The sequence below is a fragment of the Triticum urartu genome, chromosome 2, assembly GCF_003073215.2.
Source record: "Triticum urartu cultivar G1812 chromosome 2, Tu2.1, whole genome shotgun sequence".
NCBI lineage: Eukaryota > Viridiplantae > Streptophyta > Magnoliopsida > Poales > Poaceae > Triticum > Triticum urartu.
Genome location: NC_053023.1, coordinates 130,967,871 through 130,993,101, shown reverse-complemented (window position 1 = coordinate 130,993,101; position 25,231 = coordinate 130,967,871). Strand labels below are relative to the sequence as shown.

Below are 25,231 nucleotides of genomic sequence, written 5' to 3'. Positions count from 1 at the left end.
CATCTAGCTACTAGCTATGGACCCATAGGTATGAGGTAAACTACTCACGCTTCATCGAAAGGGCAATAGAGTTGATGTAGAAGCCCTTCGTGATCGAACCCCCCTTCGGCAGGATGCCAGAAAAGGCCCCTAGATGGGATCTCACGGGTACAGAAGGTTGCGGCGGCAGAAAAGTGTTTTCATGGATGCCTCTGTTGGTTTGGGGATATATGGGAATATATAGGCGCAGAAATTAGGTCAGGGAGTGCACGAGGGGCCCACAAGGGTGGGGGGCGCCCTACCCCCTGGGCGTGCCCTCCGTCCTTGTGGCCGCCCCGTGGCTCTTCTGACTTCATCTCCAACTCTCTTGGTTGTCTTTTGGTCCAAGAAAAATCACCGCGAAGGTTTTATTCCGTTTGGACTCCGTTTGGTATTCCTTTTCCGCGAACTCAAAAACAAGGAAAAACAGGAACTGGCACTGGCTCTGGGTTAATAGGTTAGTCCCAAAAATAATATAAAATAGCATATTAATGCATATAAAACATCCAAAACAGATAATATAATAGCATGGAACAATCAAAAATTATAGATACGTTGGAGACGTATCATACCTCGACTCCGGCGCCGTCGCCCACATGAGCTCCTCGCATGGTAACCTCCTTTCCATTCGCCCCAACCTCTCTGCATCTCAAGTCATCATTGGTAGTGGGGAGTGCCTCCCAATCACCCATATTGGTGTTGGCTCGCTCATTGCTAGCACATCTCCTCTGCAACTCCGCAACGTTCTAGTTTGCCCCTCTATTATCAAGAACATCCTCTCTGTTCGCCAACTTTGCCATGGTAATCCTGTCTTTGTGGAATTTGACATTTTTAGCTTCTCTGTCAAGGATCTTCGAACCAAGGCAGTGATCCTCCGATGTAACTCCAGCGGCGACCTCTACCCCGTGGGCTGCGCTTCCTCGCCTTCTTCATGGTGGTTCGCCGGCTCCGTCTCCACTGATCTTTGACATCAGTGGCTCGGTCACCCAGGGCGTGCGTCATCTGGTGCTTCACCGTTCGAGTCCATCAAGTCCTCCTCCCATGTCTGTCATGCCTGCCGCATGGGCAAGCACACACGGCTTCCATTTTCAGTCGTCAAGTAGTTGCAGCATGTTTCCTTTTCAGCTTTTGCATCTCGATGTATGGACCTCACCTGTTGCAAGCATCTCAGGCTACCAGTTTTACTTGGTTATACTCGACGATTACACCCATTACGTACGGTCTTTTCCTATCAAACACAAATATGAAAAATTTCAAATACTCTTCGAATTCTTTGCCTACGTCCAGACTCAATTTCAGCTACCCATCCTTGCACTACAGACTGACAACAGGTGCGAGTTTGACAACTCTGCTGTCTGCACTCTCCTTGCACGACATGGCACTCACTTTCGCCTCACCTGCCTATACACGAGCCAACAAAATGGCAAGGCCGAGCGTGCTCTCCGCACTCTCAATGATGGGGTCCGATCGCTACCGATCCATGCGTCCATGCATGCACGCTTATGGGTTGAAGCTCTTAGCACATCCACTTATCTCCTGAATCATCGCCCCTGCCGCACCAGGTCACCGCAAACGCCCCATGAGCTCTTGCTCGACGCCGGCCCAGACTACTCGTGGCTCTGGGTGTTTGGCTGTGTGTGCTATCCTAACCTCATAGCCACCTCGTGCCACAAGTTCGACACTCGCTCGACCGCGTGCATCTTCCTTGGGTACCCGCTGGACCATCGCGGCTATCACTGCTTCGATCCCATCTCCCGTCGGGTTCTCACCTCCCGTCATGTCGTCTTCCACGAAACAGTCTTCCCCTTCGCCACCCCCGCCTCCTCCACCATCATAGCACCACCTGCTCCACAGTCACCTGTTTTGCAGGTCCTGCTCGTTGTCGCTCCCACGGCTGCACGCACGCCGCCCCACCCAACTACGGCGGCGCGATTGCCCCTCGATGCCCTGCCGTGCACGGGAACCCCGCGTTCAACCACGAGCCTGCGGTCGTCATTAGGTGGTTCTACATCATAGCCTCCTAGCACACGCAAAGTGTGGCTTCAACCTCGAGCATGCGGTCGTCATCGGGCAGTTCCGCTCCGTCCCCTCCCAGCGCGCCAAGTGTGGCTTCAAACTCCACCACCCGATCGCCCACGGACGGCCCTGCTTCCACTACTTCGAGCTCGGGCTCGTCTGCCGTGTCCGGCATGGTCACCGCTCCACCACCGCCAGTGCCTGCCCGACAGATGGTTACGTGCGCTCAACATGGCGTCTTCAAGCCGAACCCTCGCTACTACGACGCTGCGTCCGCCGTCACCACGCCGGCGATCTCGCCGGTCCCAAGCTCTATGCATGCAGCCGTCTGGGATCCCCAATGGCTCGCCACCATGCGCGACGAGTATGACGCACTCGTGCGGAACCGCACCTGGGAGCACATGTCGCGGCCTGCCAGAGCCAACCTCATCACCGGCAAATGGATCTTCAAGCACAAAGCCAACACCAACGGCTCCCTCGCTCGCTACAAAGCCCGGTGGGTTGTGTGCGGCTTTCGCCAGCGCGGGGGCGTTGATTATGGTGAGACGTTCTCGCCGGTCTTCAAGCCGGCTACCATCCGAACGGTGCTCACTTTGGCGGCGTCGCGTGGTTGACCGGTGCACCAATTCGATGTCTCCAATGCCTTCTTGCACGACAACTTGGAGGAGGAGGTCTACTGCCTCCAACCTGCCGGCTTCGTCGACAGCACTCGTCCCGACCATGTCTGTTGCCTCTCCAAGTCCCTCTACGGCTTGAAGCAGGCGCTTCATGCGTGGTTTCTTCGCTTCGCTGGCTTCGTCAAGATGCCCGGTTTCTCCGCCACGCGCTCGGACTCCTCCCTTTTCGCGCTCTGCCACGGCATGGGCACGTCGTACCTGTTGCTCTATGTCGACGACATCGTGCTCACCACGTCCACCCCGGGCGTGCTTCATCGTGTGGTTGCCGGCCTCACCAGCGAGTTCACCATGAAGGACCTTGGGCCTCTCCACTTCTTCCTGGGCATCAAGGTGACACGGACGCCCGCCGACTTCTTTCTCTGTTAACAATAGTACGCCGACGAGGTCCTCGATTGTGCTGGCATGGACACATGCCGCCCCTCGCCGACCCCGATCGACACCAAGAGCAAGCTCCCGGCCACCGATGGGCCCCGTGTGGACGACGCCTCCGCCTACCGCAGCATCGCCGGTGCTCTCCAATACCTCACCATCACCAGGTCGGAGATCGCCTACGCAGTCCAATAGATTTGCCTCCACATGCACGATCCATGCGTGTCATCTTGCATTGGTCAAGTGTGTGCTCCGGTACGTGCGTGACACGGCCCACCTCGGTCTCCATCTACGCGCCTCCGCCACTCTGGACCTCCGTACCTTCACTGACGCCGACTGGGCGGGCTGCCCCGACACGCGCCGCTCCACCTCAGGCTTCTGTGTGTACCTTAGCGATGCCCAGGTCTCCTAGTCGTCCAAACGCCAGGCGACGGTCTCGCGCTCCAACGTGGAGGCCGAGTACCGCGACGTTGCCAATGCAGTGGCAGAGTGCGTGTGACTTCGACAACTGCTTGACGAGCTCTTCGCGTCGGTCACCAAGGCGACCCTGGTCTTCTGCGATAATGTATCAACGTTGTACCTATCTGCCAACCCCGTCCACCATCGATGCACGAAGCACGTGGAGCTGGACATTCACTTCGCTCGCGAGTGCGTGGATCTCGGCGAGTTCCGTGTCCTCCATGTGCCCACGTGCCAGCAGCTCGCCGACATCATGACCAAAGGCCCCCCGTCGGATATTTTCTCTGAATTCCGATCCAGTCTTTGCGTCGCTCTCGCTGACGATGCGACTGCCGGGGGGGGGGGGGGGGGGGGGGGGGGTATTAGCCTACTGTGTACCGTAGTCATGCCATTGCGTATGCGCTCCTGTATAGTCTTCGCGTACGCACGCATGCTAGAGATCGTGCAGCCAGGTAGTGGCACACGTTGAGGTAGTTGTCCACCCCATGATCACCACTAGGCAGTGGTCGCTCCAAGCCGTACAAATATCCCCTGCCTGTGCATAATCAAAGTGTGGTGTGATTCTCCTAATCTCCTCTCCTAACAGCTGGGTTGTCCATGCCCGAGTTTAGTGCGGACCATGACGGCAGGCGGACGACGAGGTTGAAGTGGGATGGTGTGCGCACAAGGTCGCGGTAGCAGCTCAGAAGTGGCGGAGGGGTAGAAAATGGGGCGGCTAGGGTTTACCCTTGTCGTCCGGTTTAAATAGTCGGGTTTGGTCTCTCGGGTGACGCCGAAGCAGCTACATGAATGCGGACTAGTGAGCTCCGGTGGAATGATGGTTTCCTCGCAAGTCTCGCCCGTCAGTCTGACATGACAGACGCTTCCGGGCATATCCGGGCCACCTCATTTTCGCCACACATATGAGCTGTGTTTGAGGGGTGTCGTTTTTTTGACATCAATTGAGGGGTGCCGGTTAGCCGAAACATTCGGAGTGGATATAAGGGAGTTGGTTGGGGGGAATATGATTCCGCAGTGAGAGCATCTCCAGCCGCTGGCCCCCCCAGGACGCATAAAAATCGCCCCTGGGGGCGAGCCGACGATACAATCGGCGCTGGGGGCGGTTTTGCGCCCAGTCGTCGCCCCCAGGCGCCGAAATTGGCCCACTTTGCAGCCCCATTTTGGCGAATAAAGGGCCCATATGGGCGAGAATAGGCCCATATTCGACGTGATTCGTCGTGTGTCGGCGTTCAATTATGAACACAATTTTTTCTTACCACATATTTCATCACAGAAAAATCAAATACTTCAACAAAATAGTACAACAACAAATAGTTCAATACAAATTATATAGTTCAACAAATAAAAACTCGTATTTCATCACACGGCGTCCCCCTTGAGCCTCCATAGGTGCTCAATCAGATCTTTCTGCAGTTGATGATGCACCTGTGGGTCTCGGATCTCCTGACGCATACTGAGATAGGCAGTCCAAGTTGCCGGTAGCTGGTGTTCAACTTCGGCTAGAGGACCCTGCCTGTAGTATGGTTCAGTGTCAAACACTGGGTCTTCTTGCTCGCTCTCGATGATCATGTTGTGCAAGATGACACAGCGAGTCATAATCTCCCACATTTGATCTTTGGACCACGTCTGAGCGGGGTACCGGACAACAGCAAATCGAGATTGGAGCACACCAAATGCCCGCTCGACATCCTTCCTGCACGCCTCCTGAATCTTCGCAAACCAGGCGTTCTTGCCTCCTGGCACAGGGTTTGAGATGGTCTTCACAAATGTCGACCATCTCGGGTAGATGCCATCAGCTATATAGTACCCCTTGTTGTAGTGCCGCCCATTGATCTCGAAGTTCACCGGAGGAGAATGACCTTCAACAAGCTTGGCAAAGACAGGAAAGCACTGCAGCACGTTGATGTCATTGTGAGTTCCTGGCATACCAAAGAAGGAGTGCCAAATCCAGAGGTCCTGTGTGGCCACCGCCTCAAGCACCACACTGCAATCGCCTTTGGCGCCTTTGTACATCCCCTACCAAGCAAATGGGCAATTCTTCCATTTCTAATGCATGCAGTTGATGCTTCCAAGCATCCCAGGAAATCCTCTTGCTGCATTTTGTGCTAGGATCCGAGCAGTGTCTTCCGCATTGGGTGTTCTCAAGTATTGTGGTCCAAACACTGCCACCACTGCCCGACAGAACTTGTAGAAACACTCTATGCTGGTGGACTCGGCCATGCGCCCATAGTCGTCGAGTGAATCACCGGGAGCTCCATATGCAAGCATCCTCATTGCTGTCGTGCACTTCTGGATGGAGGTGAATCCAAGAGCGCCGGTGCAATCCATCTTGCACTTGAAGTAGTTGTCGAACTCCCGGATGGAATTCACAATTCTGAGGAAGAGCTTTCGGCTCATCCGATAACGGCGCCGAAATGTTTTCTCGTCGTGAAGTGGAGCATCGGCGAAGTAGTCGGAGTAGAGCATGTAGTAGCCTTCGAGACGATGCCGGTTCTTTGCTTTCACCCGCCCAGGCGCCGAGCCACCTCGCCGCGGCTTTTCATCGCTCGCCAGCAGCTGGGCGAGGGCGGCGAGCACCATGAGATGCTCTTCTTCCTGGACGTCGGCCTCGGTTTCCTCCTCCAGCAGCGCGGCGAGCGCTTCCTCGTCATCCGAGTCCATCGCCGAGGCAGGCAAATCGCCGAACACCTTGCGCCCGGTAGGCATGTACCCGCCGTTAAACTGCTCCTCCATGACCAGAAACGGTGGCCGGAAACGCCCAACTGCTGTTGGAGGGGCTGCCCCGGCGAAGCGCTGCTATTTTTCCGACGGGGAATGGCTATCTAGCAGTGAAGGGCGGCGGGCGGCGCCGGGATATAGCTAGTGGTGGCCGAGGACGCGGGGGAGGGGCGGTGGGAGGCGAGTCGGGGAAGAAAACCTCGACTTTTTCCCTGACGGTGTGAGCTAGCCACGTTTTTCTCTTGCGCCGGAGCCCCCAACTGCTCTCCAGTGCGCCGGGTTCGACCTGTGACCGCCGGACGGAAAAAAAGGCCGAACCGATAATTTTCGGCATTCTGGGGACGCGACTGGAACGTTTTTTTCACGCCGGCGCCGAAAAATTGGCCTAAGGGGACTTGTTGGGGACGCGGCTGCAGATGCTGTGAGGCAGCTGTCCGTCCGGAGCTCATGGGGTTTGAGTGGTCCGGCTATAGAGGCTGTGACGTGCCTAGACGCACAAGAGCTCTGGCTTGAAGCAGGCCTGGTCCCGTCCGACTAAACCCAAATCCGACCCCGACCGACGACGCGAGTCAAAGAGCAGCGGCGACCGCGCCCATCACCACCACCACCCGCCTGACGGAGCCCTTCCCTCCCATCGGCGGCGGAGATGGTGGGGTGGCTCAAGGCGCTGGTGTACGGCGCAGGGGGCATGGCGGTGGTGGGCCTGGCGGCGCTGGTGGCGCTGCAGGAGCGCCTCGTCTACGTGCCCGTGCTCCCTGGCCTCCCCCGCGCTTACCCCATCAATCCCTCGCGCTTCCGCCTCATCTACGAGGACGTCTGGCTCCGCGCCGCCGACGGCGTGCGCCTCCACTCCTGGTTCCTCCGCCACTCTGCCACCTGCCGAGGCAAGGACCACCCAGTCCCCGATCCTCCCCAACCTCTCCCGGTTTGTTTGTTGGTTCCTCCCCCCGTGTCCAATGACTCGATCGGTACCAGGAAGTGTTCCGGTTATTGGAGCGTCGGTTGGTGGATCTCTTCGAGTCTGTACTCGAGGGATTGGTTTTGACCCGAATTGCGTGGCTAGATAGTGGCGTTGCTTCATCTCTTAGCTCCCTTGATCGGGACATGGGTCCGTGGATCTGGGTAGGGTTTACGGCGTTCACTTAAGAAATGCCCGATGTTTATGATTTTTGTGGCTAATAGGATTTGAACTTTACTGCCGCTGCCTGCATGGATATGTCATATGTTCTTAATTGATCTGTAGGGTTCCTTGGTTTTATTACACAGTTCTCTGTAGTTCGGTGTCTGGATTCAGGATTGATTGGCCGATCCAAGTTCCAGCTTCATTGTGATTTCTAGTCGGTACTCGCTGGTGTATGTGGTGCTTAGTATAGTATTTCTCTGATGTGCTATTTGTGTTCAATTGACCGTAGAGATGTTATGAACGTTCAACACACGGTAGGGTTAGATTCCACAATTTTTGTTTCCATACTTAGATTTTTATCGTGACGTGTTGCTTTCTTTGTCTCTATGTGGTTATATATTTGCATCGCATCACTATGTTTCATGGTTGTTGATTTGGTTTTCTACTGTATATCTCTATGGGTTAGTTTTAAAAGTTGTGCAAGTTTAGAAAGTATACCCAATAAGCTTTCTGACCATATATAAAGGCATGCATGATTATGTAAAAGTTCACGTGAACCATGATTTGGTTCAAAGCAGGAAGAGATGGGAAATATTTGCGGTGATCTGTGGACGAGAAATATGCAATTGCCACGTGTACGTTCAAAATACTTTGGCATGTCAACACATTTGTCTATTCCCTTCAAAACCGGCTCAGCGCTGCGTCGAACCTACTTTCTCCTAGTCACCTTCGCTTTTTATTCATTGGCCCCAGATGTGTAACTGGACCAGCTGGCCAACTATCTGCGGAATTAGAATTTGTATGCATGCGTTAGTTTCCTCTAGCTAGTTGTATCTACTACTCTAGCTGATCTTGTCTATGCATCAAATGAGATACACTTCTTCTTGTCTATATCTCGTTGGCCACATCATTTGCTGGTGTTTTTATTTGTTTTCAGGTTAGGAAGAGAAGTTACAGTCTTGATATTGTTCTATAACTAGGTGTTCGTGATGCTTGATAATTATATGAGCACAAAAAGTTTCAAGAGAGCTTTTCACAAAACAAAAAAAGTCATATTCAGAGCTTCAGTCCTCTCCCATTTCCTACATCACTGATAGCATGAAATTGTTATAGCATATTCATGTTTAGGAACTATTGTGCTCTTCAGTTTGTTCTCAACTTCACATTGTTTTGTTCCCACATTGTTGTCTGTTTCATAGTGTTTTCCTGATGCAGGTCCGACCATTCTGTTCTTCCAGGAAAATGCCGGCAGTATCCTGAATTTCTTTTTATGGACATGAAAATTCATAAAATTGTATCTCATTGATGACAAATTGTGTTGAAGCTATACTCTGTTAAAATTCTTCACTCGTTATAGATATTGCACATCGTTTGGAATGCGTTCGACTAATGATGCAGCGGCTACAGTGCAATGTGTTTATGCTTTCTTATAGAGGGTATGGTTCTCCACAGTGTAAACCAGTTATACTATCTTTGTTTCATTCTTCTTTCTTGAAGCTCTCAGTATCATATGTGATTCAAATGTCTTAACTTTCTTTCATTTATTAGTGAACCTGAACTTTGTTGGATAAGTCTGTGTACTAGGGTCTTTGTGGGGCTGCAGCACATGGTCCTTGTGGCAGTTAGGATAGAGTTCCTGACCATCAAGGACTGGCAGTTAGGATAGCATCTTAGACCAGCATCTTAGACTGGCATCTTAGTAGCATCTCAGCATATGCTTGGCTGGCTAGCAGCCTATAAGTATGTATCCCCAACCCCTCAGGCGGGCATGGCATTGTGTGAGGAATAAACCAACGAAAATTGTCCCAACTCTCCTAGTGTCATCCACAACTATCAATGCTCAGGTTCAAAGGTCTAACAAGTGGTATCAGAGCCTCGTTATCTTGTACCCTGAGCATTTCCTGTGAGCAGCCCAAGTCGGTAGCAGCAGCTGCTCCGTCTGCCTCTGGTTACTTTCCTCCCTCCGGACTGTCGAGCAGCAGTTCGTCTTCAACAGCCTCCTCTTCACGCAACAGTCCCCCTGCAGCGAGCCATGTCTGCAGGTCGCTCTCAGCACACGGCTACCTCGAGAATGCCGCGCCGGCAGGAGGCCGAGCGCGCCGTGGCAGAGGAGCGTGAGCGAGCAGCTGTAGCAGCAGCTGCTGCGGCAGCAAGGGTGTCGAGGCTGGCTGCAGCGGAGTTGGCAGCAGCCAAAGCGGAGGTAGAAGCAGCCAGGGCGGAGTTAGAAGCAGTAGCAGTAGCAGCAGCGGACGCAGCACGTGAGGCTACGGCGGATGCCAAAGCACTCCGCGGCGGCTCCGGCAGCTCCAACAGCTCCGCACCTGCGAACGACGGCGCTGACGCAGACCGCGCCAAAGTGGCGCAAGAGCGGACGGCGCAGTGGGCAGCCGAGCACGCCCGCGCTCCAGGTGGAGGTGCGCACCGCGACGGCGGCTGCAACGACCAGGACCGCGGCCTCTACAAGGTCCGGACTATGGTCAGGGATGTTGGTCCCAGTGCTGGGTGGCCTACCCTCACTAAAACCAACTACGTCGAGTGGGCCGGGATCATGAAGGTCAGGCTCCAGGTGCGGCGCATGTGGGAGGCAGTCCAGGACAGCAACGTCAACCACCAAGAGGACCGACGGGCGCTGGACGCCCTCATCGCCGCAGTCCCGCTCGAGATGCAGTTCTTGCTTTCCAGCAAGCGGACTGCCAAGGAAGCTTGGGACGCCATCGCCGCGGCACGCATCGGCAGCGACCGTGCTCGCAAGTCCACTCTGCAGGCACTTCGTAAGGAGTGGGAGAGCCTGGCTTTCAAGCCAGGTGAGGACGTTGATGACTTTGTTCTCCGTCTCAACACTCTGCTGCAGAAGTTTGTGAAGTTTGGTGATGCCACCTACACCGAGGAGAGAGCTGTCGAGAAGCTCTTTCGGTGCATCCCCGAGAAGTACAAGCAGATGGCTCGGTCGATTGAGTCCTTGCTGGACCTCTCCACGATGACAATCGAGGAGGCGATAGGTCGCCTCAAGGTCGTCGACACCGACGAGCTACAGCCTTCCTCGCGGCCCATCACCACCGGCGGGAAGCTGCTCCTAACTCGGGAGCTGTGGGATGCCAGCCTTGGTGACAGGAAGAAGGGGGAGCCTTCTTCCACGACAGGCGGCCGCAAGCGTGGCAAGTAGCGTAAGACGCGAAGAGGCCCCCCGGGCAAGGCACAAGGACGTGCCGAAGGGGACACTCGCGGAGGCGCCAAGGACGGCGCCGCTGGCAAGCCCAAGCCGGCACAAGACAACAGCTGCCACAACTGTGGCCGTTTTGGCCATTGGGCCAATGAGTGTCGGCAACCATGACAAGGCCAGGCTCACGTCGCACAGGCGAAGGAGGAGGAGACGGCTCTGTTCATGGCACATGCAAGCATTGAGCTATCTTCAGCGACACCAGTCGCAAAAGCTCTCATCCACCTCGACGAGCCAAAGGCACACGCTCTTCTCGGCGATGCCTCCGGGAAGGACAAGACTACGGGGTGGTGCCTCAACACCGGCGCCACCCACCACATGACCGGTCAAAGGGAATTCTTCGCCGAGCTCGATTCCGATGCGCAAGGCTCCGTCAAGTTTGGGGATGCCTCCGCTGTGGAAATTAAGGGCGTCGGCTCCGTCATCTTCACCACCAAGACGGGAGAGCACCGGCTGCTCACCGGTGTCTACTACATCCCCGCGCTAAGGAACTCCATCATCAGCTTGGGACAGCTGGATGAGAACGGCTCACGTGTGCTGATTGAGCATGGGGTCCTACGCATCTGGGATCGCCAGGGTCGCCTTCTCGCCAAGGTACCCAGAGGTGGAAATCGACTCTACGTCCTTGATGTGCAGGTGGCACAACCGGTCTGTCTCGCTGTCCGTCGGGACGACGAGGCGTGGCAATGGCATGAGCGCTTTGGGCATCTTCACTTTGAGGCCCTGAAGCGTCTAAGTGCCAAGGAGATGGTACGAGGCCTGCCATGCCTCAACCATGTGGAGCAGTTCTGCGACATCTGCGTACTGACGAAGCAGAGACGACTCCCCTTTCCCCAACAAGCGAGTTTTCGGGCCAAGGAGAAGCTGGAGCTCGTGCACGGAGACTTGTGCGGCCCGGTGACGCCAGCCACACCAGGAGGTCGACGCTACTTTCTGCTGCTCATCGACGATCTCTCTCGCTACATGTGGGTGATGATTCTCGGCAGCAAGGGAGAAGCGGCGGACGCCATCAGGCGCGCGCAGGCTGGTGTGGAGGCGGAGAGCGGCCGCAAATTGCGCGTGTTGCGCACTGACAACGGCGGCGAATTCACGGCGGCTGAATTCGCGTCGTACTGCGCCGATGAGGGCATCCAGCGCCACTACTCCGCGCCGTACAGCCCGCAGCAAAACGGAGTCGTCGAGCGGCGCAACCAGACGGTTGTGGGGATGGCTCGGGCTCTCCTCAAGCAGCGAGGGATGCCGGCTGTTTTCTGGGGAGAGGCGGTGTTGACGGCCGTCTACATCCTCAACCGCTCGCCTACTAAGGCACTCGACGGCAGGACACCGTATGAGGCCTGGCATGGGCGGAAGCCGGCGGTTTCCCATTTGCGGGTCTTTGGCTGGCTTGCGTTCGCTAAGGAGCTTGGCCACATCGGCAAGCTCGACGACAGGAGCACTCCAGGAGTCTTCATCGGCTATGCGGAGGGCTCAAAGGCCTACCGCATCCTCGACCCAAAGACACAGCGTGTGCGCACGGCGCGAGACGTTGTGTTCAATGAAGGGCGAGGGTGGCAATGGGACAAGGCGGTGGATGACGGCGCAACGCCGATGTATGACGACTTCATTGTCGAGTACGCTCACTTCAAGGAAGCCGGGGGAGCAAGCAGCTCCTCTCCGCCGGGCACGTCTACCCCGGCCCCCAAAACTACATCGACTCCGGTGCCCGCTACGCCGGCGACACCACAACTGGCGACGCCGCATACTCCAGCCCCGGCGGTCACCACTCCGGGTTTGTCCTCATCAGCACCAGCTCACGCAGAGCACAACCCGATGAAGTTCGCTTCCCCGCTCACTCACGACGAGGAGCGGGTCGACGCGTGGTATGGAGGCGAACAGCTGTGGTATCGCATGATGGATGATCTACTCGGCGACCAGCCGGTGCCGGGACTGATGCCACGTGACCTGGAGGTGCAGCTACAACTTGTGTGTGAGGACGCCGAACCACGGTCCTTTGCAGAGGCCGAGAGAGATGCGGCATGGCGCGCCGCGATGCAGTTGGAGATGGATGCGGTCGAGCAAAACCGCACCTGGGAGCTCGCTGACCTCCCCCGTGGTCATCGCGCAATCACCCTTAAGTGGGTGTTCAAGCTGAAGAGGGATGGAGCCGGCGCCATCATCAAGCACAAGGCTCGCCTGGTGGCCCGAGGCTTCTTGCAGCAGGAAGGAGTCGACTTCGACGACGCCTTCGCTCCCGTGGCATGGATGGAGTCCGTGCGACTTCTCCTTGCGCTGGCTGCCCAGGAGGGCTGGCGTGTCCATCACATGGATGTCAAGTCGGCATTCCTCAACGGTGACTTGAAGGAGGAAGTCTACGTGCATCAGCCACCGGGTTTTGCGATTCCCGGCCAGGAGGGCAAAGTACTCCGCCTGCGCAAGGCCCTCTATGGCCTACAGCAGGCACCTAGGGCGTGGAACGCCAAGCTGGACTCCACGCTAAAGAAGATGGGCTTCGAGCAAAGCCCGCATGAGGCCGCTGTCTACCGACGGGGCAGTGGAGGAAATGCCCTGCTGGTGGGCGTCTATGTTGACGACTTGGTGATCACCGGCACCAAAGATGCAGAGGTAGCGGCATTCAAGGAAGACATGAAGGCCACCTTCCAGATGAGTGATCTGGGGCTCCTCTCCTTTTATCTAGGGATTGAGGTGCACCAGGATCACTCCGTGATCGCGCTTCGACAGTCCGCCTACGCCAAGTGCATCGTTGAGCTAGCTGGGCTCACCGGCTGCCATCCAGCTCTCACTCCGATGGAGGAGAGGCTGAAACTGAGCCGCGACAGCACGACGGAGGAAGTGGATGCTACGTAGTACCGACGCCTTGTGGGGAGCCTTCGCTACCTCACCCACACACGGCCGGACCTAGCATTCTCCGTCGGCTATGTCAGTCGGTTCATGGAGCGACCGACGTCAGAACACCAGCAGGCAGTGAAGAGGATCGTCCGCTACATAGCAGGGACCCTCGACCACGGCCTCCACTACCCTAGGTGTCCGGGGGCAGCACACTTCGTCGGGTACAGCGACCACGCCGGCGACATCGACACCAGCAAGAGCACGAGCGGGATCCTCCTCTTCCTCGGCAAGTGTCTCGTGAGCTGGCAATCAGTCAAGCAGCAGGTGGTGGCCCTGTCCAGCTGTGAGGCTGAGTACATAGCGGCCTCCACCGCCTGCACTCAGGCGCTTTGGCTTGCTCGACTGCTTGGTGATCGTCTCGTTCAAGACACCAGAACGGTGCAGCTCCTGGTGGACAGCAAGTCCGCCCTGGCCCTGGCAAAGAACCCCGTGTTCCATGAACGGAGCAAGCACATCCGGCTGAGGTATCACTTCATCCGCAGCTGTGTGGAAGAAGGGAGCATCGAGGCGAGCTACATCAACACCAAGGATCAGCTCGCAGACCTGCTCACCAAGCCTCTTGGGAGGGTCAAGTTCCTCGAGCTTTGCTCCAGGATCGGGATGATTCAACACTACCACAAGACGACGTACAAGACTTAGGGGGAGAATGTTGGATAAGTCTGTGTACTAGGGTCTTTGTGGGGCTGCAGCACATGGTCCTTGTGGCAGTTAGGATAGAGTTCCTGACCATCAAGGACTGGCAGTTAGGATAGCATCTTAGACCAGCATCTTAGACTAGCATCTTAGACTGGCATCTTAGTAGCATCTCAGCATATGCTTGGCTGGCTAGCAGCCTATAAGTATGTATCCCCAACCCCTCAGGTGGGCATGGCATTGTGTGAGGAATAAACCAACGAAAATTGTCCCAACTCTCCTAGTGTCATCCACAACTATCAATGCTCAGGTTCAAAGGTCTAACAAACTTTGATCATGTTTGTAGGTATGGTGAGAGCGAAGGTTATCCTTCTCAGAGTGGCATCACAAAAGATGCACAGGTTTGTTGTTTCCTGCATTTTGTTTTTGTTCTCACTTTTGTGGTTTTGTTTACTCTTCTTACAGTTCTCTCTTTTGATAGGCCGCACTTGATCATCTACTTCAGAGGAAGGACATTGACACATCCAGGATAGTTATCTTTGGGAGATCTTTAGGAGGTGCTGTTGGAGCAGTTCTTGCAAAAAACAATCCTGACAAGGTACTCGTTGTAAACTGATTTGTCTATGCATTGCTGTAGAGAAGTGAGAATAGGTTCATTTGATCTCTCTGCCGTTGGATTTGTGATGGCAGTATCCTCCACTGCACTTCTATTTTCGAACAAATTTCATTGGATCAACATTCAAAACATGCATATGTTCATAAATTAGACTTAGATTTTCATGTAGTTATGATGTAGATTACCTTCTATTACAAGATTATTCTGCTATGGATCTTGCCAGAAGATTGTGAAGAATGTTAAGACTGTTACAGTATGCTGAAAATCAAGTGATGACACATGATCATGACCATTGCTGACAGCAATGGTCAGGTGGTTACAGTCTTGATCTATGCTGAAAATCAAATGATGTTAGTTTTTGTAAGGCAGCATATAGGAGAGAAATTTTTACTTGAAAAGAAAGAAAAAAACAGACCCAGATCTTTCTGTCCCCTTCCATCTAGATTGGCCAGAGCTCCATCTTTACCTAATAATAAAGGGGCTATTGCTTCTTACCACCGTAATTTTCGTCCGCTAAGTACGTTCCAAAATTTTGGTCCGTCCGTCGTACTCTCCTTGGCTCGATCCTTTTTTATCTCGTACGACCTTGCTTCCGTACATCTTCGCTGGGCCTAGATCCTTCATCCATCGCTAGCTTAATTGGGCCTACAAAATTGCAGCGCTTCGCTGGGCCTGATCCTTCGTAGGTCACTCGCTTTACTGGGCCTACAATTTTTTTTTTTAAATAGTTGCTGCGGTGAGGTATTGATCCCTCGACCTCCCATCTAGCAGATTAGGTAGAGTCCAACTAATGTAGACTAGCAGGTGTGCATGACAAAGGTGTTCTTTCTATTAAATTGTACCACATTGCCCCCTTAAAGCCAACCCCACTGATTTATATACGTCTCCTGTTACTTGGGTACCATCAACTCAATAAGCCGGCTCCGGAAGCTCTAAGCACAGGATGAGACGATTTTCAGAATGAGTCCCAACTATAAAATCTAATGATCGAAAGGAATTAACTTCCTCATGTGCTGATATGGTTACACGACCCAATGAGAGAAGAGGCTTATTAAAGGAGTAATGTTGTTAATACAATTAAACGGACGCATGTACCAATGGGAAAGAATGGAAGAGGCTTTAAGGAGTAGACGTTGTTACTAAAATAAAACGGATGCATGTACTATGTGCAAATGGGAAAGAAGAGAAGAGGCTTATTAAAGGAGGACCCTGTACTAAAATGGGAAGCAGACTTCATATTTAATAAAGATCTGTGGCCTGTGCATAAAGCAAAATCGCGCTAGATCGAGTGAGCAGTGTCCGACCGATCGAGTAAGTAGTATTGGTAAAAATAAGAGAAGGAAAAAAAGTATCTTCATACTTATTCAGATTTTGCTGAATCATCTCTGAAGTGTGTTCATAAATCTGGCTAATTCCCAACATAGAATTTTTTTCTGCAATTTCTGCTTTGGAAATAAATTCAACTTTGCATGCTTACATGGAGCTAGATTCCTGATAAACAAGTGTTTTGGCACATTATATCAAAACGGAACTGCTAATGATTGAGTTCCATATGTATTGTTTCCCAATCGGAACATATTTCAGAACCTAATTGGAGAAGTGTCTCTGGTCAGATTTCGGTCTGAATCATGACAAAAAACAAACTCAAAATGATTAGGAGGAACTATCACGATGCATTACAGGTCTGTACCATGCTAGGGAATCTGTGATATACAAGTAAAACAGATGCCGATGAGAAGGTGATCTCTAACGAAAAATTAGCCCGCTCATCATGGACAGAAGACATTGATAATTAGTTCACAAATCTGAAAAATAATTTACCACTCAAACAACTTTGCAACTAACAAAAAAATATTAAAAGTACTCACAAGTACCAACCGCATTTCTTGAAAAAACATATATTTTCACATATAAAACCTTCCTACCAATCTCCTTCCAAAGACCTAGGTCATAGTAGCACTTCTCCTCCAGGATCATATTTATCTATTTTCTACCTGCTGCAACACACGGGCCCTTTTGCTAGTAACTTAAATACCCCAAAACAGCTTCCAGACCTCGTTCGCCCATTAAAGGAAATTACGTCCAACCAACACTTCACTTTTGTGATCAACATAGGACACCTTAATAAAGCAGGCTCTTAGATTTTACTGTTGTGAACTCAGTCATGTGGTTAGGGCAACATGAGTTAGGTCATATTTTGGTAAGCTAATAACATCTATAGAAGTGTGTTAAGCTTTGGCCTTTGCAATTGATAATGATCTTGCTAGATGTTGTTCTTTGTTGCAGGTGTCTGCTCTAATATTGGAAAATACTTTTACATCTATATTGGATATGGCTGGTATCATGCTGCCCTTCTTAAGATGGTTCATAGGCGGTAGTTCTGCCAAAGGCCCAAAACTTCTTAACTGCGTTGTTCGCTCTCCATGGAGTACACTTGATGTTGTTGCAGAGGTGAGTTTTGGGGGTTGGTTTAAATCAACATTTTATACGCTGTTGTTTTCATGCTTGGTTACAACTTCCGTACTCTTATTTTTAATCTTTGGAAAAAAAATATAGTGTTGATCTGTTTTTGATTCAAACAGTTTGTTTTTACTCCTTTGGACTTTGTATTCAAAGATTACACCAAAATGAAACCTATACTATTTGTTAAGCTGTAAGGTTTCAAATCTGTATTTATGCTATTCTGCTGTTCTCAGATCTTTATTTTAGTCCGCCTCATCAGAAATAATCATAATCTGTTAAGCCGTAAGGTTTCAAATCTATTTATGCCATTCTGCAGTTCTCAGATCTTTATTTTAGCCCCATGGTTTGTGTTATCCGTTGCCTGAGTTTTGGCATGTCAATGCAGGTCAAACAGCCCATTCTCTTTCTTTCTGGATTGCAAGATGAACTGGTTCCCCCTTCACACATGAGGATGCTGTATGACAAAGCTGTTGAACATAACAGGAATTGTAGGTTTGTTGATTTTCTCAATGGTATGCATATGGATACCTGGATTTCTGGAGGGGACCGCTACTGGAGGACAATCGAATTGTTTCTGGACCAATATTCCCCAGAAGTACAGAGTTCTGATGCCAGCTGCACAAGTGAAATTGCTGATGATGGTAAGTAGTACTCCATGGGAATATTGTTCTATCATGTTTTTCCTTATACTTGCATGGATACATTATGTTGCCATATTTGTGTATTTAACTACATAGTGTAGTTTTACTAATGTTAATGGCAATACTGAATGGTGAATACAATCATTTGTATCTTGGAATCTGGTTCATGATGTTGACTACAAATGTGCGATTTATGTTAGCTTGCCTCTGATAAATTGAATCTCTCTTTCTAGATAAAGCTGCATAATAATTGGAACATCTAGAGCAGCCTGCTGTTTTCCACCAGTTTTTCTGATGTTGATGCAATTCCGGTCTTTGATGGATTGAAGATCATTTCAAACAATTAATTCAGGTGGTTGTTCTGCTCCATTCCACCTGAAGAAGCCAAAGCTGTGAATATATTTTGAGGTTGTTCTCCATCCTGTGATGCTGCTGCATATGTGTATGGAATGACACATATATTTCTGAGCCTGGCTCGGCCTTCAACTCCCGAGTTTCTGTACAATGTTGAATTGGCTTCATTCAAGTATTTGCAATTTATTGGAACTAGTACCGAATGTTAGAAAATCTGGCCTTGGTGTATGACGGTTCAGTATAGGGTAATCTTGTTGGCTCAACCATTTCGTTCTGTTATTATGACTGTTGCTACCAATATGGTTTTTTTTTTTTGCACCTGCTGTGCAAAAACCTGCAGCTTTCCTTAGAAGCTGTGCATTGTGCAAGGCAATATCTTTGTTTCTGAAACTGCTTCCACCCAGGGCTTCTTTGGTTTAAAGGATTGTCGAATGAAAATTTCGGAGGATTGCAGTCCTTCAAGAATATTTCCTATATTGCTTGCAGTGCCATGACAGTACAAAACCAAAGTTTAGCAAATATTTCCTACATTGCTTGCAGTGCCATGACAACAAAACCAAAGTTTAGCATAGCAAAATATGCAACTACACAACATATGCAACAACGCAATAATATCAGAAAACACCCTAATAAACTATCTTTTCCGAGTTATAAAGCAAAGCGGTGGGGTGGCTTGCCTTGCTCAAAGTGACTGTCAAAGTATTCCGGATCGATCTTCAAAACCTAGAACAGTTCCTTCTTGAAATAATTATAAAAGCATACATAAGTAATCACATAAAGCATATATATCTACCTACCCTATCTAGGCAGATCACAAAAGTGTAAACAAAATACTACTGGACAGAGGACCTCAAATGAAAAGCATTGAAAAATAATCAACTCATTTAAACTTAAAATGAGTGTGATATCACTGATTAAAGTTTGGTCAACATATATGAATTTCTTTGAAATAGGGAAACACAAGAGGCACCCACGTCAAAGGCGTATTTGTGGGACAGTGGCGGAGCTAGCATTAGATTATATGTAGGGCTAAGCTTGCTTGAGAGATGCACTCTAATAATTTTATATATTTTGTGGGAAGGAATTGCAAAGGCTATTGTTATTAGGCCTAGGGCTATAGCCCCAACTGTCCTAGGCCTGTCTCGGCCACTCAATGGGTGAGTCCGCTTGTGTGTCCTCGCCAGAGAGCGGTGCGGTGGCGCTCACCAGCGAGGGGCATCACCAGGCAGAAATGGACCATGCATGAGGATGGAGTGCTCGATGGTGAGTCAAACGTTGTGCGGAACACACCGCAGGGGGTGCTTGGCGGTGATGGTACCATTGTACTCCCTCCGTTTTTTTTAGTCCGCATATAAGGTTTAGTCAAAGTCAAGCTTTGTAGAGTTTGACTAACTTTATATTAAAAAGTATAAACATTCACAATATGAAATTAATATTATCAGATGTATCATGAAACGTATTTTCATACTATATAGTTTTAGTATTGTAGATGTTTATATTTTTTTATCTAAATTTGGTCAAACTTTGTGTAGTTTGACTTTGACCAAATCTTATATGCGGAGTAAAAAGAAACAGAGGGAGTATCTGACGGCGGCAATGAGGGGAAGTGGGATGGTTCGCTCGCTCCACTCCTGCAATCACCACGAAAGCTTTGCACATGAGCTTGAGCGAGTCAAGGGGAGCTCAGGGGTATATGATGGATCAATGGGGCTGCAGCGAACGATGGTGGAGCTCCTGGCCCGAGCTAAGGAAGGAGTGAATTGCAGAAAACCATCACATTGAAGCCTAGGGTTGCAGAAAAGACTCTTCTACGTTTTTGTGCCAGAAAACACTAATTTCATGCCTAATCATTTGCAGAAAACACCAAACCTTCTGTTGGGGCATTTTAAGCACTATTATGACAGGTGGGGCCCGATTTTGGGGACGTGGCGTCACGGCCGCGAGCTCACGCCGTCTAACGGTGCTACAGTGGGAACGGATGCGCCGTCTCGGTCAAAACTGCACGGGTCCCTTATCCACTTCATTCTCCCCCTTTCACCACTCCTCTCCTCTGTCTCTCTTTCTCCCTGTGCTCCATGGCGACGGCGAGCCCTGACGACGGCGGTGGAGTGGATGCCGCCGGCGGGGGAGTGGATGGAGGCTGCAGCGGAGGGTTGCTTCGCGGTGGCGAATCGAACGAAGTGGAGGAGGTGTGTGGCAGCTCAAACCCCCTGAAGAGGAGAGCATCGTCGCCGTCGCTTGAGTACCGCGCCGCCGGCGCTTTTGCCCGTGTTGTGCATGCTACTCCAACGGGTAGCCATCAATGGGCTTCTGCATTTGGCGGCGTTGAGTAAGTTCTCCCCCTCCTTCTGGGTTAGGGATCAATTTCTAGGGTTAGGGTTAGGGATCAACTTCTCATAGTTCAATAGTTAGTCTTCGATTTGAATGAACTGTAGGTCAATATTGTTTGTAGTCTAACCTCTGATATGTATCCTATCAGTTAGATGAATTTGCTCCTGTGTATGAAGTTAACTGAATTTTCTCAGAGTACACAAGTTTTTCAGTTGACTGAATATTGTTTAGTGTCAATAGTTTGTAAAGGCCCAGAATTTACTCCTGTGTATGAAGCGTCTGAAGTTAACTGGATTAGGGTAGTGTAGAAGTTAAATGGATTTGCTTCACTGTATGACATTAACTGAATATTGTTTAGTGTCAATAGTTAACTGAATTCTATTAGCATATGAAGTTAACTGGATTAGGGTAGTGTATGAAGTTAAATGGATTTGCTTCACTGTATGAACTTAACTGAATTTTTTTAGTGTTCAAAAGATTTCAGTTAACTGAATATGTGTCAGTTTCACCTACTAATTTGTAATATTTCGTTAAGTCATCGATATATCGACATGATGAGGCTCAAGGTGAACCCTAGGGTCAAATCATCGATATATCGACAAGATGAGGCTCAAGGTGACACCCTAGGGTCAAATCATCGATATATCGACAAGATGAGGCTCAAGGTCAACCCTAGGGTCAAATCATCGATATATCGACAAGATGAGGCTCAAGGTGACACCCTAGGGTCAAATCATCGATATATCGACAAGATGAGGCTCAAGGTAAACCCTAGGGTCAAATCATCGATATATCGACAAGATGAGGCTCAAGGTGACACCTAGGGTCAAATCATCGATATATCGACAAGATGAGGCTCAAGGTGACACCTAGGGTCAAATCATCGATATATCGACAAGATGAGGCTCAAGGTCACCCCTAGGGTCAAATCATCGATATATCGACAAGATGAGGCTCAAGGTAACCCCTAGGGTCAAATCATCGATATGTCGACAAGATGAGGCTCAAGGTGACACCTAGGGTCAAATCATCGATATATCGACAAGATGAGGCTCAAGGTGACACCTAGGGTCAAATCATCGATATATCGACAAGATGAGGCTCAAGGTAAACCCTAGGGTCAAATCATCGATATATTGACAAGATGAGGCTCAAGGTGGCCCCTAGGGTCAAATCATCGATATATCGACAAGATGAGGCTCAAGGTGACACCTAGGGTCAAATCATCGATATATCGACAAGATGAGGCTCAAGGTAACCCCTAGGGTCAAATCATCGATATATCGACAAGATGAGGCTCAAGGTAAACCCTAGGGTCAAATCATCGATATATCGACAAGATGAGGCTCAAGGTGGCCCCTAGGGTCAAATCATCGATATATCGACAAGATGAGGCTCAAGGTGACACCTAGGGTCAAATCATCGATATATCGACAAGATGAGGCTCAAGGTAACCCCTAGGGTCAAATCATCGATATATCGACAAGATGAGGCTCAAGGTAAACCCTAGGGTCAAATCATCGATATATCGACAAGATGAGGCTCAAGGTGACCCCTAGGGTCAAATCATCGATATATCGACAAGATGAGGCTCAAGGTGACCCCTAGGGTCAAATCATCGATATATCAACAAGATGAGGCTCAAGGTGACACCCTAGGGTCAAATCATCGATATGTCGACAAGATGAGGCTCAAGGTGACACCTAGGGTCAAATCATCGATATAACGACAAGATGAGGCTCAAGGTGAACCCTAGGGTCAAATCATTGATATATCGACAAGATGAGGCTCAAGGTGACACCCTAGGGTCAAATCATCGATATATCGACAAGATGAGGCTCAAGGTGACACCCTAGGGTCAAATCATCGATATATCGACAAGATGGGGCTCAAGGTGACACCCTAGGGTCAAATCATCGATATATCGACAAGATGAGGCTCAAGGTAAACCCTAGGGTCAAATCATCGATATATCGACAAGATGAGGCTCAAGGTAAACCCTAGGGTCAAATCATCGATATATCGACTAGATGAGGCTCAAGGTGACACCCTAGGGTCAAATCATCGATATATCAACAACATGAGGCTCAAGGTGACACTTAGGGTCAAATCATCGATATATCGACAAGATGAGGCTCAAGGTGACACCTAGGGTCAAATCATCGATATATCGACAAGATGAGGCTCAAGGTCACCCCTAGGGACAAATCATCGATATATCGACAAGATGAGGCTCAAGGTAACCCCTAGGGTCAAATCATCGATATGTCGACAAGATGAGGCTCAAGGTGACACCTAGGGTCAAATCATCGATATATCGACAAGATGAGGCTCAAACTTAGGCGAGTGCCGGACTGCAGCTAAGTCCCCGAGTGAGAAAACTTAGGCGAGTACTGGACTGCAGCTAAGCCCCCGAGTGGGAGGGTTGCTCTCCACTCGGTAGGATTTTTTCAAACTTAGGCGAGTGCCGGACTGCAGCTAAGTCTCCGAGTGAGAAAACTTAGGCAAGTACTGGACTGCAGCCAAGCCCCTGAGTGGGAGGTTTGCTCTCCACTCGGTAGGATTTTTAAAACTTAGGCGAGTGCCGGACTGCAGCTAAGTCTCCGAGTGAGAAAACTTAGGCGAGTACTGGACTGCAGCTAAGCCCCGAGTGGGAGGGTTGTTCTCCACTCGGTAGGATTTTTTTCAAACTTAGGCGAGTGCCGGACTGCAGCTAAGTCTCCGAGTGAGAAAACTTAGGCGAGTACTGGACTGCAGCTAAGCCCCCGAGTGGGAGGGTCGCTCACCACTCGGTAGGATTTTCAAATACTTAGGCGAGTACTGGACTGCAGCTAAGCCCCCGAGTGGGAGGATTGCTCTCCACTCGGTAGGATTTTTTCAAACTTAGGCGAGTGCTGGAGTGCAGCTAAGTCTCCGAGTGAGAAAACTTAGGTGAGTACTGGACTGCAGCTAAGCCCCCAAGTGGGAGGATTGCTCTCCACTCGGTATGATTTTTTCAAACTTAGGCGAGTGCTGGACTGCAGCTAAGTCTCCGAGTGAGAAAACTTAGGCGAGTATTGGACTGCAGCTAAGCCCCCGAGTGGGAGGGTTGCTCTCCACTCGGTAGGATTTTTAAATACTTAGGCGAAACGGGTTCGCAGCTCAGCCCCCGAGTGGGAGGCTGGTTCACCACTCGGTAGGAAATTATTTTTACAAACTTAGGCGAGGCGGATTCACAGCTAAGCCACCCACTGGGGGATTTCTTATGCAAACAAAAAACAATAACAATCACTGGGAAAATTATAATGCTCTTGTCTTTGATAAATAAACTACAGGAGTTTTTTCTTATTAGATCTCATCCGAGTGAGAATTCAAGTATAAAAGGGGCGGAGTAGCTCCGCATTCCAGGCTCGTGGCTCATCAATCTGGCGATCGACATTGTAGAGGTGGTACGCTCCATTATGGAGGACTCTAGTGACTATGAAGGGGCCTTCCCAAGTAGGAGCGAGTTTGTGTGGTTTTTGCTGATCCATGCGGAGGACTAAGTCTCCTTCTTGGAAGGCTCGACTCTTCACATTTCTGGCATGGAATCGACGCAAGTCTTGCTGATAGATGGTCGATCGGATCATGGCCATTTCTCTTTCTTCTTCCAGGAGGTCAACTGCATCCTGCCGGGCTTGTTCTGCTTCTTCTTCAGAGTAGAGCTCGACTCGAGGGGCATTGTGAAGCATGTCACTCGGCAAGACTGCTTCAGCTCCGTAGACCAGAAAGAATGGGGTTCTTCCGGTCGATCGGTTCGGGGTCGTCCTCAATCCCCAAAGAACTGATGGAAGCTCGTCGACCCATGCACCTGCTGCGTGCTTGAGATCGCGCATCAATTGAGGTTTCAGTCCTTTGAGAATTAGGCCGTTTGCTCTTTCCGCCTGTCCATTCGACTAATGGTGAGCGACTGAAGCATAGTCGACTCGTGTGCCCTGAGAGGCGCAAAAGGCCCTGAATTTGTCGGAATCGAAGTTTGACCCATTGTCAGTGATGATGCTGTGCGGAACTCCATATCTGAATATCAACTCTCTGATGAAACTGATAGCAGTGCAAGCATCAAGATTCTTGATAGGCTTAGCTTCAATCCATTTGGTGAACTTGTTGACTGCTACTAGCACATGAGTGAAGCCGCTCCTGCCTGTTTTCAGTGGTCCAACCATGTCCAGCCCCCAAACAGCGAAGGGCCAGACGAGTGGAATGGTTTTCAGAGCTGACGCGGGCTTGTGCGACATATTGGAGTAATACTGACATCCTTCACATTTGTCGACTATCTCTTTTGCCATTTCATTGGCCCTTGGCCAGTAAAATCCCGCTCGGTATGCTTTAGCCACACTAGTCCGAGAGGACGCATGATGACCACAGGTCCCCGAGTGGATATCGTCAAGGATCATCTGACCTTCTTCTGGTGTTATACACTTCTGACTGACTCCAGTCGCGCTTTCTCTATACAACTGTCCCTTTATGACTGTAAAGGCCTTGGATCGACGGACAATCTGTCGAGCCTCTTCTTCGTCCTCTGGGAGTTCTTTCCTTAGGATGTACGCAATGTATGGTACTATCCAGTCGGGAGTGATGACCAAGACTTCCATGATCAGGTCGACCACAGCTGGAACTTCAACTTCAGTCGGATCCGTGGCACTTTTTAGCTGCGGGGCCTCTTCAGTGAAGGGATCCTCCTGAACTGATGGT

At 50.5% G+C, this 25,231-nt stretch overlaps 1 protein-coding gene across 3 annotated transcripts; it reads left to right on the top strand.

Annotated features, from left to right (window-relative positions):
• The first annotated feature begins 6,671 nt into the window (after window positions 1–6,671).
• On the top strand, window positions 6,672–18,580 carry LOC125536339 (alpha/beta hydrolase domain-containing protein WAV2). 3 transcript variants are annotated; one of them, XM_048699538.1, is made up of 9 exons: window positions 6,672–6,745; window positions 6,803–7,141; window positions 8,596–8,631; window positions 8,738–8,816; window positions 14,463–14,517; window positions 14,598–14,714; window positions 17,019–17,183; window positions 17,581–17,836; window positions 18,189–18,580. In XM_048699538.1, the coding sequence occupies exons 2-9, from the start codon at window positions 6,904–6,906 to the stop codon at window positions 18,230–18,232; spliced, it is 990 nt and encodes a 329-aa protein (XP_048555495.1). In that variant the 5' UTR covers window positions 6,672–6,745; window positions 6,803–6,903; the 3' UTR covers window positions 18,233–18,580. The 3 variants fall into 3 exon arrangements, with proteins under 3 accessions (XP_048555495.1, XP_048555494.1, XP_048555497.1); XM_048699537.1 differs by lacking the exon at window positions 6,672–6,745 and having other exon boundaries at window positions 6,769–7,141; XM_048699540.1 differs by lacking the exon at window positions 6,672–6,745 and having other exon boundaries at window positions 6,771–7,141; window positions 18,070–18,580.
• Window positions 18,581–25,231: the final 6,651 nt, after the last annotated feature.